Source organism: Pseudoliparis swirei, chromosome 6 (assembly GCF_029220125.1).
Source record: "Pseudoliparis swirei isolate HS2019 ecotype Mariana Trench chromosome 6, NWPU_hadal_v1, whole genome shotgun sequence".
Lineage (NCBI taxonomy): Eukaryota > Metazoa > Chordata > Actinopteri > Perciformes > Liparidae > Pseudoliparis > Pseudoliparis swirei.
Genome location: NC_079393.1, coordinates 8,417,701 through 8,435,970, shown reverse-complemented (window position 1 = coordinate 8,435,970; position 18,270 = coordinate 8,417,701). Strand labels below are relative to the sequence as shown.

Genomic DNA, 18,270 nt, shown 5'->3' with positions numbered 1-18,270 from the left:
AATTGCCACACATATGGTAAGGAACATATCCTATCTAATTCCTTAATTGCAGCCCAGGAATGGCAACACAACGTTTCTGTCGAATGAAGCAATTTCATTGGATGAATGGGCAGAACAAATCCTCGATGATAATTATCATCTGTCAAGAGCAATTAGGTGCGGTGCACTGAGAGATATGTGATTTCCTTCTCTTTTCTTTTTTTTGCATGTTGGGTAGTGGTGCGCGAAGGCTTCTCATTGGCTGTTCAGTTCTGAATGAGTTTCACGTTCCGAAGCCGAGGAGACTGACAGCGAGTGAAATCTGTTTGCTAATGTGGTACAAGGCCCAGATCTCCAATCGCTCCTAATTCTCTTTTTTGGCAATTATTCACACTTTATGTAGCACAAAGTAGACCCTTGAGAGAGCTGGGCATTCCTAAGCAGTGTTGTTGATGTGTGTAATCCTGGGTGCTGTGGAGGTTTTCAATACAGCACTATATTTTCTCGGGTAACTGGGGCAACCCGCCTCGACTGCTCGGAAATAATGAGAGAACAAGCCGTCGACAATGGGGGCCCTGCACTCTGCACCTCGACACTGCCAAAAAACACCCACACACAAACACACACTCATACACCCCCCACACCTTCATGCACTTGATGAACAGGGGAGAGAAACAAAAGCCAAGACCTACAATGGAAGTGACGATCGTGAAACTGTAGATACAAAAAATACAAGCACAACCTAACACGCGGTGTTCCAGACATGATGAAAAATGCATGTTCTCCCTTTCTCTCAGGCACAGAAAAAAAACACACACACACACACACATACTGACAAACACACATATCTTATTTGTTTTATGATGCGCTCACACGCCTGTTAACATTTATGTAGGCATGCAACAGCCACACAATCACACACAGGATGACAGGCACATCATTCCAGATTCAGTATGTTCGCACACACAAATACACACAAACACACCAACACAGGGACTCACACTTAATTACAATTGAATGCCCTTCCTTGCTCCTTATAACTCGAACCTAGACACCCAAGGACCAACTGTCCACACACACACACACACACGCACACACACACACACAGGGGGACCCCACCGTGCACGTGCAGTTCTTGCAGCCATCTGTCCAGCCCTCGTCCTCCCTGTAGACGACCCCCTTGACGCTGCAGGTTCTCTCACAATAGCAGCCATCGAGCCCATTCATCTTCTCCTCCGCCCTGGACAGCTGCTCACGCCAACCTCCCCCCACCCCCCAAGGAACAAAAGGCAAGAAGGAGAGAAGATGAGAGTCAGCCTCGCTGTGCGTGTCTATATTCACATGTAGAAAGCAGGGCTTCAAAAGCAAAGCAGTGGCTTCACAAAAGTGAGTCATTAGGCACCATTAACCCCATTTGCAGACACAGAAAAGGCTTCGACAATAGCCAACGTCTAACGTTAAGATGTCACCGACCGCCTGTTGCTTATGTCGGAAAGCACGTCGACAAGTGGATATCTTACGCAATAGCAAGATTTGTAATCGTAAGTGTGAATTGAAAATGGTAATTACTGTTATTTTCTTACGGTAATACGACATGTGTGCGGTAATTGTCAAATTAGGAGACATTATATCAGATTACATTACCTTGCCGGATGTTTTAGCAAGGATATCCTGCAGCTCCATGATTTTCTGCACAAGTCCGTGGAAATCGTTGCAGGTTGGGCATGCTGAGATACAAAGGGACAATACGGCACACGGTAATTTAGTTCGCAGAGAATAATGACCTTCAATCATGGCAATTCATGATGATTGCAAAGAAAATACAGTTTTACTGACAGAAACAAGTATGCACATCACTATTTCAATAAATTGTCATTGTTATTAATTTGAAATGAAATATAAACTTGAAAACTCTGGTATAAAAAATGGTCTACAGCACAAATATATAAATATATAAATAAATATATATATAAATAAATACATATATATATATGTATTTATATACTCACTGCAATTTCTCTCTTCCCTTTCTATTATTGTAAACGTGTCTCGAGGTGTCCTCTCTCCAAGAGGAACATATTTCATGTAAACTTCAGAAAGCAATGTCCTCCGTCGACTTGTGGATGCGTGAGGACATACAATCTGTGTGAGAATCATTTCAAACTGTGACGTATTTGTGTGTCTTCTCTGTGAGCCGGGGAAGCAGTTTATCTGCAACAAACTGCACAGCTGAATAGTTAGCATGAGCAGCAACGGCCTTCATGGTGGGGGGGGGGGGGGGGGTCAAAGATAACCACATCGATGAATTAATGTCTTGAATGAGCGGGAAGGGTTCCTCAGACAGACAGACTTCAAGCTCGCTTTGAACACACGTACCACACTTCCTCAGGCGAGACTGTTGGAATTTTCCTTTTTTCCCGATTAATTTGACATTTATTTCTTTCCTATCTATAAGTTATAAGGATAACAATAGTTTCTCGATTGCTGAGCTTTTAAAAAATGTATTTTACTCCTGTGAGTGTAGCCTTTTTTTTAAAGAATTTGAATAAAAAAGCAAATCAATGCAATCAAGTATACCTTGCCAGATGTAATTGGCAATAAAATCAAACACTCAATGAAACGTTACTTCGATCCCATCAGGAGGAAGCTGCACTCACTTCTGTTCAGATCTGGACACTGTGAGATGTAACCCTGTGGCATCACCAGGATCTGCACGTCCTGCATCACTCCCTGCAAACACAGACAAACATTTCAATCAAGGGGAACAACAAACCTGGAGGCAGGGCGGGCAATAAAAGGGAGATGAAGCATGTTAATGTGTAGTAAGTGGATAAGGACTGTGAGGGCCAGTGGGGCCTAAGTGGGCTTATGGTGCATTTCCCACATGAGACAAGATTGCACCAAAAGGAAATGCAAACACCGAGCCAACAGCCCTGTTTATGGGCGCCGTGGCAACGGCTGCAATCATAAAACAGAACACAGCGGCGCGGCTTCAGATCCGAGAGTGAGCGCGAATGTACTTTTCTGGTGGAGTGGGAGACGGAGAAGTTAGTCGTGAGATGATGCGTCTGCTCGGTTGGCGCTCGGATGAATCATCTCATAACGGGACGCCAACAGGAAGTTGAGTGTTACAGGGATGAAGGAGTTTCAGTGGGGGGGCGGGGTTATTTGCTTTTTTCTCTCCAATCTCCTCTGATAAACATAAACAGGAGATACATATTCTATCGGATTCATAACACTTAATTGGTCGCCTTTCGTTCTGTGGCCCGAAACACATACATACACACACACACACACACACGTGCGCTTATACATGCATATACACACACGGATACTCTGTCGCCATGGTAACCGAAGGCCGGCTTGTTCCTTGAGTGGAGCGGTGCAACTTAGGGGAAATTGTTTTTTAAATTGTCTGGCCACTTCAATTTACCGGCCATAAATTTAAAATCATGCAAATGTATTTGATGATTTTTCACGCCGAAGTACTGAAATGGAAGCAGATTGAAGTGTCTGTGGAACTTGTAACGGAACCATAAGACAATCCGACGATATTACTGCCTTTAGGGAAGTTTAAACGGCAGGGTCGCTGAACAGAAATACAGAGCTGTCGCTTCTCTAAATAATATATGAGATCAAAATGTTCCCAAACAAAGATTTTACCATCCAAAAACCCACTTCCTATGATATCCCAAAAAAACTACGAGCTCATGGTCTCATGCAGATTTACAGTATATGATAGCCATAGTTGCCGCAGATCACATTTGATTTGATAAATATATAATTACACCCCTGAGTTTAGGATGAATCCGTCTTTAAAAATAGTTTCATGTTTTACAATAATTTCAGATAATTGCAAAAAGGAGAAATGAACACAAGATGCAGGATTGGATGTCAAATTAAAGAAATGTAAAAACCTTTTTAACGAACTAAGTGACCACCTGTGTTGCAATGCGCCACTATAAAAACAACCAGCCGATAGACGTTGCTTTGCACCTGAGAGTTCGGAGCTCTCCCTCGTGCTTCTTTGTGTCCGCGACACTCTGTTTACTGCAGTCTGCACGCAGGAACATGTGCGGCCGCCACGCTTCTCCCATCTGTACCCGAGATGTGAATTCATTAAAAAAACAGCGAGTGGGATGGCGAGAGCTGAATCACGTATGTTGCAGTAAGAAACATTCCCCCGCTAACTGTAAACAATCAGGAGCCGATATAAGGCCGATAAACACGATGACGACGACGTCGGGTCCGATTAGCGCGTCGTCCGTCCTGTTGTTTCTCGTGGCACTCGAGGATTGCCTGACTCAAAAGGAAAATAGTTGTCTGCCTTTTTTTCGAGTTAGGATGTAGAACAATGTGCTATTTGCATACAAATGATAAAATTCCTAAACAGTGCCACCAGATAAGTAAGATTAAATATCATTTGGCTCTCTTACGATGTGAGTGAACTGCAAAAGAAGATATTTATTGAGCTGCGGAGCGGAGGTGCAGATGTGCCCTATCTGATTAAAGTATTTACTGTTACTGTTGAGTGTGGTTTTCTCATCTTCCGCTGACACCCACGTACTCGCGTACGACTGTGTGAGTGAGTGTGTGTGTGTGTGTGTGTGTGTGTGTGTGTGTGTGTGTGCGCGTGCACTAATGAAGCAGTGTGTTTAAAAAAAAGGAGACGTGCCTTCCTCGCAACTTATCAAGGCTTCGGAGAGCGGCGAGGAGAGATGCTGCTACGTGACGGGATTAGTGAGTGACCTCAGAGGTTTTCTTTCATCTTCCAATTAACACAGAGAAAAACTGAACAGCCAGGACACAAAATGTGAAAAGCAATACCACACACGCACACCTATAAACATCACCGCGCCATCAGACACACAGCCAGTCACTAGCAGGCTGATTAAAATAGTTATAGCTGCAGGTATGCTGACATTTTGCCCCAACGTGTCTCCCCCGCTGGGATATTTTAAGAGAGCAGTCCAGTCGGCCTGATAAACAACTCTATAGACTAAGCGTAATGAGCATTGTCCAGAGGCTGTTTAATGATTTCTCCCAAATCAGTGTTGTGGGGGGGCCGGAGATAATTGCACTGGGCTTAGCAGGCAGACTAAGGGAGAGGGAGCAAAAAAACAACAACAGAAAAGTAAATTCCTAAAGTGGGCAGAACGACCCTCAAATTAAAAAAGGTAGGCTTTGAGAAATGCCCGCAGTTAAATCCAACTTGGACAATAAATAAAAAGAAGACCCGAGAGAAGAGAAGGTAAAAAAACAAAACAGGTTTGAGTTTGGTGGTGTGGAGTGGAGTGGGGGGTGGAGGTGGAGGGGGCAGCGGAGATGCATTAAGCGCTACTCGCTCCCGCCATTCTGAATCTTTTATCGCAGATCAAGACAGGAAGCGACGCTCCCAGAGAGGCGTCGGTGCGCCCGCGCTGACCTTGAAGAAGCCATGGGCGGTGTTTCTCTGTCCGAGCCAGAAGGACGCGTCGTCCGGTATGTCCATATACGGGGCTTCCACGACCCGTTCGTAGATCCTGCAAAAACAAATACCCAATGCTTAAAAGTCGAGTGAAAGGTTTTTTCTCCCTCCATTTTTCATTTCTTTCTCCCCGAAAAACAATAACAACCCCCTGCATTGCAGGTCGTGCCCTATTAAATCCTACTTTTAACTCTTTCCCTGAGGTCGGTAGCGATCGCCACGCGCCTTCCTTGATGCACGTGGAGCTGCCGTCTGCTATTTATTTTGTGCCAGGAAGGATCTTCACCCGTAAACAGTGACACTCCTTTCATGCAGCAGATGCACAAGGTGCATTCGACCAGCATTTAAACCTATTTACATCTCATAAATACCAAATAAGTTTCAGTTTCATGTATGTTTCATCTCTCTTCTTTCTCTCTCTCTCTCTCTCCTTGACTAGTGGAAGTTGCTGTGTTTATACTTCAATGCCAGGAATTTATTTTTCCATCCCTGGCAGAAAGGGCAGTTCACCAAAGCAAGGCAGCATCAAACCACTAATGAAGACGAGGGTGGTGAAGGAGGGTTGTCTGATGTGAGTTGACCTCTCATTATTGATGACGAATGCAGCTTTGACCTGTGGAGGTTCAAAGGGGGCGTAGGAGACAAGGACGGAGTTCCTCAATGGCTTCCCACCAGCAACGGTGCAACTGGCCAACCCATTCTTATACGTCATGATAGTTTTTAAATTGCCAATTGTACTCTACTAAACAATTTGAAAGCTGTTAAAATCTAACTTCTAAAGAATTCCACAGCAATGATGAACGAACAGGAGTTCTGCATTAAAGTGCACATATTTTACATTTACACGACAGTGTTCCCTGCTGAAACGTTTACATCGATCACTTTGTTTTTGTTTATTTTTACCCAAAGACGCTTGGAAATCAAATATTTTAACTTTTAATAAAAAAAGAGATGCTTTGTTCGAGCTACATATGATAATTTAAAGTCGGGAAACACCGATGCAACTTTTCCTTTGCTGATAACAATTCCAATACCCCCAGATCAGATTACCTGTCAATAACTCACCATGTGGCTTACCGTGACTCCATGAATGTAGCTGATAGTGGGGACACGGAATTTTACAACCACATTGACCAAATAATTAATTGAATGTGAATCGATCGGGTCAAGGCCGATACCCGATCCGCCTAATAAGGTCAGTATCGGGTCTTCTACCAATCCGTTATGTGGGATCGGTGTAAAAATGTATTACGAACAAATAATGTCTGTATTTTAGTTAATACAACTGGATGGCAATTCTCCCAAACCACAATCTTACAATATCACATCTAAAATGTAAACACGTGTACATTCCTGCCCGGCACGGCATCTCACCTGTTGCAGTCGATGTGCAGTATCACGTGAGAGGCGCTGACGGCCACAGAGACCTTGTGCCACTGCTCATCGGCCAGGCTGTAGGGGAACACCTCGGTGTGGGGCTGCTGGCCTTTGGTCCGGTAGTGAAGGCGCAGCTCACTGCGCTGGCCGCTGCTCTCCAGCTCCAGGAACCTGCAGAGTCAAAGCAACAGCCACACGGTGACAGTCTCTCGGAGGATTGGGCAGTCCGTGCACTGTGCGGTCACGTCGCATCGAAGTGCCATCACTCGGACAGAAAGCTCCTTTCTATTCACACACACGCCTGCATGCATCACCAGAGGGTTTAAACCGGGGGCTCCACAGTGCTGACACGTCACCCGTTTTCCAAGCACTGCACTCACATCTCCTCTGATATGCAGCACCATTTAGAATTTAATCACAGCACTAGTCAAGCATTACGGTGCCACGTGGCTGTTAAGTGCAACGTCGGCAGCAAACGACAATAGGCCACGCGGAGAGGTTGGTCTCTTTTCATCGGTGTTTTTAGTTTCCCAGCAAAATCCCCCTTCTCCGCACCACCGAGATTCACCCGGCATCGCGCCGCTAATGGAAAAGAGCTGCCGATACACACTCGTCGGCTTTGCCTTTAAACACAGAGGTAGTTAAACCAGAGAGTCGTTGGCTGGAAACATTATTTAAAAAAGATAAATAGACCCTCATGCAAGCGTAGCAATGGATTGATCCACCCCCCACTCTCCCCAGCCATGCATGTACATTCAACCCGGCGCCTCTGAAATAATCCTTTCCATGTTTTCCGAGTGAAATCATGCGGCGGCGCTTCGTCGCATATGAATGGCTGGGAAGGCTAATCACCAGCGGGGGAAGTCATTAACATCTCTGCGAGCTCTCTGCTCAGGACTGACTTTAATGTACAAACTGTTCAATCAACGCATTATGTGGATTCAGATTGCCGTTCTGATCATCCAACGGCTCAGCTAGCACTAACTAATGGGAGACATTAGCATGCTAACTGCAGATAGTGTCTCATCAGATTTTGATCCGCAATTCCAGGCTCAATGTTTGGATCGCTGATGGACTGTGAATAATAAGTTGGCACGCTGGGTGATCCGCTGTGTTTACTCGACTGGTGTGTAAAACATCGAAATACTGATCAAATACAAATATTCAGGATACAATCAACATATTACAGACTGCTGATATGACAAAACAGCGGGCGGCACTAAATTTAGAAAACAACTTCAATTGTGTTTTATCAGCAGGGCTTTGATAAGCAGCTTTACAGTGCTGCGTGTCATATTTTTGGCTCTACTTTTTTTTCTCATGCGAAAGTATAACTTCACAGCATGCACGTTTTCAACAATGTATTTTCACATTGTTTTAACACGTAATAAAGAAATGTCATTGTTGGACATTTCTGCAAGTATATCCAAATATACAAATGTGGTTTTATTTTGAATGTGTTTTGAGCGTACCTGTGCTCAAAGTGATGAATGGAGAGGATGACCCCAGAGTTGAGGTGATCTTGTTTGAGGGTCGCCAGCACCGTAAACTCATTCTTGCCTCTCAGCTTCTGGACCATTTGCTCTGAGACCTCAGCAGGAGCCATCACTTCCCTGGCAGACCCTGCAGGAGGAAAACAGAAAATATCAGATATTATGTAAATGGATGCATATATATTGCTTTTTTATCCAAAACGCTTTACAATTTGCTTCTCTTTCAGCCATTCAAACACAGACACTCATAGACAGAAGCCACCATTCAAGGTGCTCCCCTAACCAGCTGGAGCAATTTAAGGTTCCCCATCTGGAATGGTAAAGGCACTTTTCATCGCTATTTTTTTTTGTACCGTCATCTCTATTATTCACAACATTGAGAGCAAGTTCCTAATTGAGGTGGTACTGACATTTATGGGAGACAAGGAAACAGGAAACAGGAACATTTGCTGTACAGGACGAGAGACCGTTTGGCCAGAAGCTGTAAATATTTGATGTATTCACATCAACTTCAGACGAATTTTGAATTCATAAATGACAAATCAAGACGGAACCCACCAAACCACTTGCTAAAAAAAATCACATGACTCTTTTTTGCAAGTGAGTTGACCGTTTTGATCTCAAACCTGTTCCAGTAAAGGGTTAACGTGACCTCACTTAAAATGATGACGAGGAGGTTTGTCTAATTAAGGAGTTAGGACACTAGAAAGCCACTTTGAAGCTTTCTAGGCCAGGTCATTCAACTCAAACACAACTTGAAGTCATCCACTTAACTTACTGCTCCCAAATATTTTACCCGACATCTTAGCTTGTGTCCGCTTATTCCAAAAACCATATCAGTGGATCAAAACTCTTTCTCGTTGGCTCGGTGTAGGACCACAGACATGAAGCGAAGGATTTAGGGAAGAGGACCCGAAAGACTGAGGACGCTGAGGTGGGTTGGGGGCATTTTCTGTGTAGTTAGCTCGTAAGCTCCTGTTTGTACCCTCTTCCTCCTCTCCAACTCTACACAGACGTCTATGCTACTTTAATGGAGGCATCAATAAATGATGACATTTCTCAGAAGCAATCACATCAAAGAGTTCACTTCCAGCTCCTGGATGCATGCAAGATGCCCCGGCACACTTAAGCGCTCCAGGAAGCGAGCGTGGCAGCTTTTCCTCAGTGTATTAAGATTATTTCCAGCTGGTGGGTAAATCACCAATTAACACAATGCAATGCGCAAACAGCGAGCGACGTCATGATGAGGTCTGGCACTCACAGTGTACTCATCGTTACATAGGATACGATGTTTACCATATTCTCACTGGGACTATATCGTGCTGGCATTAGCCTTGGACACGATTGGTGGCTTTGAAGCCCTTTGGGGACATATTTTGGGTAATTTCATCTCGAAGCAGAAATGTTCACTAGATTAGAAGGCAATAGATGCGCTGCCAGTGGAGAATGATTCCAGTGTCATTGGCTGAGGTGGGACAGATGGTGCAATGACTGCAACAGGGAGTTTGGCCTCGCGATAATCTGCTGCCGTCAACAGATCCCACTTAATAACCAAATCCAATGGGCCACTGTTGACAATAATCTCAGAAATTATAGGAAATTATTCTTGTTTTGATCCCAATTACTGAATTGTAATCAACGCGACAGTTTGGCGTTTTTTTTTATTTTATTTGATTACAATATTTAGTAGAAAAATGCTCTCTGCTGTTAGTACTTTTTTTTTCCACATTTTGAAGCAACGATTAAGATGATGAGCTGGTCAGTGGCCATGTGTTGACCGGAAAGCACACTGATATCTCAATCATGAGCGAGATCAGCACAGTGGGAGCCGGTGTCAGGGCGGGGTCCATACTGAGGGGAGGTTGATGAGGCGGGGGGCGGGCGGGGGGAGGGCTGAGGATTGTCTACCACTGGGCTGCTCCCAGCTTGGCGGCCGTGGGCCTTTGATCTATGAGTGGATGGCTCTTATCACCAGTCCTAATACTTTGAAGGGAATGAGGTTGCTTCAGATGGGACTTTGGGGAATTGGAGGGTGGAGACATCTTCTCGTTCAGACGGAGTGATGAGATTGGTCTGTGTAGAGTTGCCAGTATGAAAAGCACAATGATCTCGACGCTGTTAACAGGCACTCAAACCAGGATTAAGACGGTTATAGCGTTCCTAAAAAAATTCACGAAAGAGCAGTAGATGGGTCTGTGCTGCGAGGAGAAGGCCGGGATTCCGTTCCTGCCAAATCAATGCGGTCCTGCTGTGGGGCCCTTCGGTCGATTATCTATTGGCAGGCGCCTGGATGGGGCTGGGGCAGCCACCTGCTCCGAACTACCACTCGAATGTGAGATCCTGACACAAAATAGCTTGAAAATGATGATCTAGCACATAAAATTCCAATCAGCACATTTTATTTCAGCACAACAACACAGCTCTTATCATCTATCCTAGATGTTTACAGGCTATGCCGACTGGCTGATCGTGAGAAAACTGTTTTCGAGACATACAGAGTTTTATCAGCTGACTGGAGATCTCTAAAAGCCTCGGGCTCAGTAGCATCCCAAGCAAGCGTAGCTTTCAGCGATAGCCTAATCTTATCTCCTGGGTGCATTGTGCTTTAATGGTTACACTCAGGCCGCGATTTCCATCCCTGGGCTTCATTCCTCATCTTAAACAGTCTAATGTCGCCTTTTTTTTGTTTGACCCCTCGTACCCACACAGCTGTAATCCCCTCACTCTCTCATCACTGCGTTCTCATGGACGTAGATTGGCAGCTCACACATTCAGCATTTAGAACAGGTGCCCTGCAGCAAAGCTTTTCCCACAATCCTTTTCTCGCCCACTGCTTTCTCTTCCATCGGTATTTACAGAACGTTGTTGCACCGGAACACGGAAGAGCTCCTCCCCTTTATTTTCCAACAAATAGAACATATTCTGAAAACGGCAATTCCGAAAGATATATGTTTATGTTAATTGCATGTTTTAATTTTAATCTAATTGGTACTAACAACAGAAACACTTAAATTAGATAAGACGATCACAGACACTTTTTTTCGATGTGAATAATGAGAATTTTCCTTATTTGGTCTCGAGTGAATTGCCATGACAAAATAACACCGCCTACCTCTTTGCAACAACTCTTCAAAAACATTTAGCAAAGAAGCCATCTCTCGACCAGTTACGAGTGAGACATGAGATTCACTACACACACACACACACACACAGAGCCGAGAGGCGCCTGGTAATAACACAGTGATCCAATCAGCAGAGGATGGAACACAGAGGATAAACCGTCCACCTAATGTTTTTTATTTGAAAAAATGACAGAGCATATTTCAAACAACACATTTTATCTGCCGGCCTGAGTGCAGATAAGGATATGCGTGGGAGGTTTTAGGCAAGAGGATATCTCTCCAGAGGGATTAGAGTAATGATAAACTCTCCACCGGCAGAAAACTCCAAACCCTTCATTACTGTCAACGCATCGCACGTACACAAACAGGTGGAGCAGGCAACACGGACAGACACACAACGACACTGTAGGGCAGACCTTCCGACTGGCCGACTGCTTTCAACATTGAGCCAAGAAAAAGAAAAAGACGAGCACAACGATATGCAGGAACACGGGCGAACGCAAAGACGGATGCACGCACACAAGCGACTATCCCCGAAAGCCGCTTCTTTCGACCTCCTGAATATTCCACCCCGCTCAGTCAATCTGCATTCGGCTGGCCGTCTTCCCCCCGCCGTGTCTCAACACTCTACTGGAACAAATACAAAACCGAGCCAAGGGCACCTCCAGGACTGCTTTGGCCAGCAATTTCTCCCCAATTCTCAGATCGCCTCCCCTGTGACCGGCTGTCTGACATTCACACGTACACGGAGCTAATGACAGCCTTACAGCCACCCGACTGTATATCTGCCCCGGAGGGAAAGACATATCTCCATGGCCACTGGGGCTCCTGTGTGGAACATAGGATCAGACTCGCCTCAGAAAGCAGCAAACACAGCAGACGTTGACCACAGAGAGTTGGGCAGAATGTCAGTCAACAGTTTGGAAAGGTTGGGTAACTTTTTTGGGGGAAACGCAACAGAATATGCTGCTAAAAATACCTAAAAATGACAGCATATATGGAAGGAAGTGGGATTAAAGATAATCTGTTTCGATCGGATTACCTTGTGTTGTTTTAGCAAGTGTCACCTGCCTTATCTCTATTATCTAGATGGAAATGTGATGTCTGTCAAAGCTCCACCATAAGGATACGGCAGATTGCTCCACGATGTTGCCAAGAAAAAAGGAATCCATTTGATCATAGAACATTCTTGAAAAAACGAGCCTCCGCACTCTTTAGAGCCTTCTGTTTAGGTCAATCCTAAAACAGGATTTACATGCCGAGCCTCGACCATATTCGCCCCAAAGCAATGAAACCCACTTTAATGTAAGAGACGAGAGGATAAAACCAAAATACTAAAGATCTGCCTAAACTAATGTGAACCTGTCACACAAATCAATTGGGTAACCTTCAAAAGTTATCGTCTTTTAAAAAAAAGAAATTCTCACTTTGTGTTACTATCAAGGAGACTGAGGAGGCCCATTGAGAGATTTCATACTATAACGTCTGTAACTTTGGAAAACCCAACTCAACTTTGGGAGGATTATTTACACAGAGCAAGGACTGTGGGTTTCATACATTGATGTTGAAGTAGGGTGACCAGGTTTGAGTTTGTGAAAAAGAGGACACTTACATCGCCGGGGGGGGGGGGGGGGGGGTAGTGTATAGCAAGCCGCACCATGACCATGTGAATGCATACAAATGTCACAAATAAAATGACTAAAATTACACAAATGACTATATGAACATCTATTTATTGAACTTCAACAAAACTGCAAAGTGCAAATGTAAAACAAATCTTTTTGTGGCATTTAGTCCAGCGCTTCTTTAAGTCCGGGGAAAAGAGGACGTCTGGTCACCCTAGTTGAAGCGCTCCCTTCGCAGTCTGGCCTGGAGCAACCAACCATCCTCCAAGCTCTTTACCATCAGGGCGAAAATGACTTAATATCCCATCACAAGGTTATGGAGATCTTTGTTTTCAGACACGGCTTCCTGAACACGGCTGAATTGAAGAAACAAGAGCTCCGAGCAGCTTTAACTTGAAATAGTCGAGACTACTCTTGCTTGTCTCTGAGCAGAAATTGCTTAAATCTCCAACCATACCAATGAAAGTCGATTCTCTCGTCATGGAGATTACAACAAATCCTGTTGTTTTGGAGAGAGAGGGTCGAGAGGAAGTGGCGTATAGCTCGGGGTTTGGAGAATGCAAATGTTCACTGAAAAACTTTGTTCCAAACTGGCGGCTTCGTTAACTTAAAGCTGTGATCTTCTCCAGGAAGGTCGTGTCGAACATTATGGGCCGTTAGTGGATCAAGTGAGAAGATCTTCGTATTCACTCTTTTTTTAAATTTCTCTCTTGCAAGTCACCCAATTTTATGGAGGGTTGGTACAAAATCACTTCGTAATTATTTTAATTGTTTAAAGGCCTCGATTGTTATGCTAAAAAACAATCGGGATGTTTGTGCCCATTGTAAACCATTAGGAGAGATTTAATTCAATCTATGTAATTATTTACATGACACTAGCACTTTTCTCTGCATTACATCGTGTTTCAAAGTGCATTATGCAACAAACCGCAAAGAGAGAAATGCCAAATAATAATTAACATGAAAGATCTACTGGTGTGATTCATTTGGTGGCGGTGGCTCTTATTCAAAGCACCTCACGGCTTAAAGAGTCTAAAGTTTAGCAGGAATGTTACACCAACAACTTTCGTCAGTGTTAATTATAACCGTGATGATTCTGGAAGGTAAATTCCCATTTTGCTTTCCCCTTGAAAGGGTTTTTTCTATTTATTGGGAGTTTTTCCTGATCCGATGTGAGGTTTTGGGACAGGGATGTCGTATGTGTACAGATTGTAAAGCCCTCTGAGGAAAATGTGTAATGTGTGATATTGGGCTGTACAAAATAAACTGAATTGAATTGACCTTCCTTTGAATGTGAAGTTTGCTCCAAAGTCGTGGAGCTGCTTTCTGATGAGACGCTTGAATCTGGCCCTGGACTGAAGTACGCTGCCCTCCCACCCATTAGACTACATCCTTCTGTACAGCCCACTACTCTCCAGTGTGTTGTGTAGATTGTGTAGATTACAAGTGGGAACACACTGTTACCCGTCCTGTGCAAACCCTTTTTTATTTTTTTACCTGTGACCCTCACATGAATGCAGGATAACAAACTTATTCACACAGCCACGATTGCGGCGGGGGTGGGGGTGGGGGGTGGGGGGGGAATCCTGCTCCGCAGCTGGAAGGCTGCTTCCAGCGATCTGGTAGTGTTTGCACTTGGAATGAGAGTTTGGTCGGTATACACTCGTAGCCAGAGCGAGGCAGCCTGTGTTGGTGGATGTGAGTTGGGGGAAGGGAGGGCTCCTGGGTGTGCCCCCCCCACCCCCGCCCACACACACACACACCCCCCGTGCTTGTTTTTTTCTTCATACAGAGACAGATAGACATCTGGATGTCGAGATATCATTTTTTTTTTTTAAGCGATGGGGGAAGTGCTAATGATGTGGTGATTTTGTGGCGTGGCTGAGCATCACCTGGCATCGGGCCGGAAGAGGAGCATAGCCCGGGGGTCTTTTCTCCCTCTCTATTGTGCCCGTCCCTGAGGTCCACCTATCTTAATGCCATGCAATGTAGCGCTGACAGCTACCTGCGAAAGCATCAGCAGGGGTGCGCTAAACAGCCCCCCACCCCCCACTGCTCAGACACACGCACACACATACACACCCATACTGTGGCAGACAGAGCTACACAGATAGAGTGAACAGTGAATAGCAATGTGAACGCCACATCTGCTTATCCTCTCGTGTTCACGTTTCTTTCCTGTGAACTACACTATCCGCCTGCTTCTTCTCTTTCAGCTCTCAGCCGCTGCCACTCCTCCTGCCTCCACCCAGCGCCCAGAGATAACAGCCTTCCCTTCGGGCAGGCAGGCAGTTGAGGGGACGGCCATGGATGTGTTCTGCCTGCTATCTAATGAGCGTTGGAATGTCACCGAGGGCCTATCTGCCGGTCCCAGCCAGCCAAGCATCCATACATGTGGAATCAGCACAGTCTCTCAAACATCTGGCAGACAGCTCTGCTCCACGTTTCTCTCCTCTTCTTCCATTCTCTTTGTATCTCAGCCCTCTCTCTCTCTCTCTCTCTCTCTCTCCCTCAGCCTTCCTGCATCTTTACAGTATGTGCCTCTCCCCTTCTATTTCCGATCACAAACAAGCAGCAGGACCCGGGTCTGCTTTGCCGGTGCGCCTCCCCCCGCCTCCCCCTCACCCCACCGCCGTTGACTTAACATAGACATCCCAAATGAAGGATGGAGGCGAGCTCTGCCATAAATAACGCGCCGCTTTCTCCGCCCCGGGTAACTAGCAAAAAAGGTAATGCGGGGGAAATAAGAGTAATGGCGGCGAGGTGCCAAGCGTGGTTTTCAGTTGGTGACAAAAGCGGCGGGAGCTTCTTTCTATAACTGTCTTTGTTTGTCTCATTCTCTCCCTCTCTTTCTCCAAGTCTTTCTCGGAGTCTCTCTCTCTCCCTCTCTCAGTCTCCCCTCCCCTCCTCGCTACCTGCTCGTGCCGAGGCACCTCTGAGCGTTGTCTGCATAGAGGACATCAAATGGGCCGCCTTCACACGGGAGCTGGAGTTGCTGCTCCATGCAAAAGTGCTGCTGTCTCAGCGGCTGTGCGGGGAGATGAGAAGATATCTGGGAGGAGGAGGAGGAGGAGAGAAACGTCGACAAACGTCTGTCCCGAATCAATCTCGTTACTTTGGGACACGATGCGGTTCCATGGGAGCCCCACTTGTGCATATTTGAACGTTTTGCCACGTCTTTGGTTTTGCCACTGATCTCGGGAGCCAGAAAGCAATTCCCCCTGTTGATACTTTTGGCTGGGTCGTGATAGACATCTCCATCCCTGTGATGGGGGCTGTTAAGCGCTCTCATTTAGATCATAATGAGTCTGACATCGGGAAGAAAAAAAATGATAGAGATGTAACACTGCGAAACAGCGCGTATAAAAGTCAAGTACGACCGCAGCTTTGACACCTCCATTTCCCACAGCGCTACTCACTAAATGCCGTAAATAACATCGTTAATTTAGCCCGACGCACACACTGCCGCACAACTGACAACACGGACATCTGTGTCACTCTTCCACCCATTCAAATGTGGGTAACGGAGTGTCAGTGCTCAGATGGCTTTAACACTCCAGAAGATCACCAACGGGTAAACTCGAGCGAGGGGCCCGTTCACTCGCGACAGACATCTCCGTGAACACGGGGTTTTGTCCCTGCCTAATCTGATTATGCTAAATCTGTCTATGATTCTTTGCGTGATGGAGCCATCTCCCCCCCCCCCACCCCCCCTCCGCTCACCCCACTTTTTTTTATGAAGACCTAGCATTGCCTATTGTTCAGGCAGGTGGCAGCTGAGGGGCCCCCGAGCTAAGTCCCATTAAGAAGACCGCAGAATCCATCGCATGCTGCTGCTCACAGCCTCCTGCACAGTTGTGCGATACGGACAGTTAGAAACAGTATTATCAGAGGATCTGATGATTTTTAAATCAGGCACCCCACTGGAGGAGCTGATCGGCGGTTTAATGGGCTGCTTCCTGTTCGACTTACAAGTTGTCTCAACAAGATGTGAGAAGGACAGCGGCGTCTGTGACGATGGTTTTTAATTAAAAAAAGCACTTTGGGCAGCTTTGATATCTGGACACATTTCATCTTCCATCTCCGAACAAAAATACAGGGAGTGTGCGTATGTGTGTGTGTGTGTGTGTGTGTGTGTTACTGTACCTTGGAAGTGGAACGCTCTAGACTCGCTGTGGAAGCCCTGGACCTGAGTAACTCCATCAAAGCCTTCTCCAAGCGTGAGTTCATCAAACACGTTGATGCGCAGGGCAGGGTCGACCCCATAGCCTACAACTAATTTGCAAACACAAAAAAGCAAGAGTGTCATTGTTGTTAGCAGGCGAGGACACCTGAGATGCTGTCAAGACAAATCAACCTGCTGGTGTCAGGGGAAGAGATGGGAGGTTACTACACTGTGGACATGCTGCTATAGAGATCAAGTATGTTTGATTATTCATGTAAAGCCTATATAGGTGGCAAATTATCTTTACGAAATACAGAATTGAATGATCTGCATCTCATCTTATCGTCTACATGTTGGAAGAGAAAATCAGTCACTGGAATCAGTGCCAGCCCTGTGTCCTACCTGAGGAGGCGCAACATACGCCGAGAACCAGAAATAGCTGCGATAATCCCATGGTGGATGTATAAAAAAAGAAAAAGAAAAAATTAGTCCATGGTGTGTCCACTTCCGAGAGACAAGTGTTTGTTCAATCACATGCGAATGATGTGTCACCCCCTCGCGCAGAAGGCTATCACCAATCCCCAACGCTGAGCGGAGGCATCATCACAACTTTAGATGCCCAATGGTGCAGCAACAACAACAACAACAACACACACACAAAAACACACGAAAATGTGCAAATCCGGATAGAAAGAAGAACGAGATTAACAGCGGAGAAATTATTCCATGTGACGCAAGGTTTGCGCCATCGGCACCATCAGCGGCACAGGTGGCTAACGGGAGGATGCACAACACACACGAGCTGCCGCTGCCTCACCAGCTGAACAGACGCTCCTACAGCAGCGTGGACTGGAGCTGCGGCCGCGGAGGGAGGAGTGGAGAGAGGGAGGGAGGGAGGGAGGGAAGGAGGGAGGGGAACATGTCGAGGAGAGAAAGAAGGAAGGACAATGAAGCCCCCTTGTGGTCTGAGAGGAGAGGAGAAAAAAAGCCTTGACGAATCCGAATCAAGGCCACTCGTATTGATTGCAACCACGCCTAGTTT

The 18,270-nt window shown here is 45.7% G+C and overlaps 1 protein-coding gene across 1 annotated transcript in view; it reads right to left on the bottom strand.

The window, feature by feature from the left end:
- The window catches only part of LOC130195454 (protein kinase C-binding protein NELL2-like), an 80,909-nt gene extending 62,885 nt beyond the window's left edge, over positions 1-18,024 (bottom strand). Inside the window, exons 1-8 of the mRNA XM_056416986.1 lie at positions 17,631-18,024; positions 17,210-17,338; positions 8,296-8,446; positions 6,821-6,994; positions 5,405-5,501; positions 2,637-2,709; positions 1,624-1,706; positions 1,099-1,227 (exon numbers count right to left, since the gene is read on the bottom strand). Coding sequence (XP_056272961.1) covers positions 1,099-1,227; positions 1,624-1,706; positions 2,637-2,709; positions 5,405-5,501; positions 6,821-6,994; positions 8,296-8,446; positions 17,210-17,338; positions 17,631-17,682 — 888 coding nt within the window. The 5' untranslated portion in view covers positions 17,683-18,024. The remainder of the gene's footprint in view (positions 1-1,098; positions 1,228-1,623; positions 1,707-2,636; positions 2,710-5,404; positions 5,502-6,820; positions 6,995-8,295; positions 8,447-17,209; positions 17,339-17,630) is intronic.
- Between the last annotated feature and the right edge of the window lie 246 nt (positions 18,025-18,270).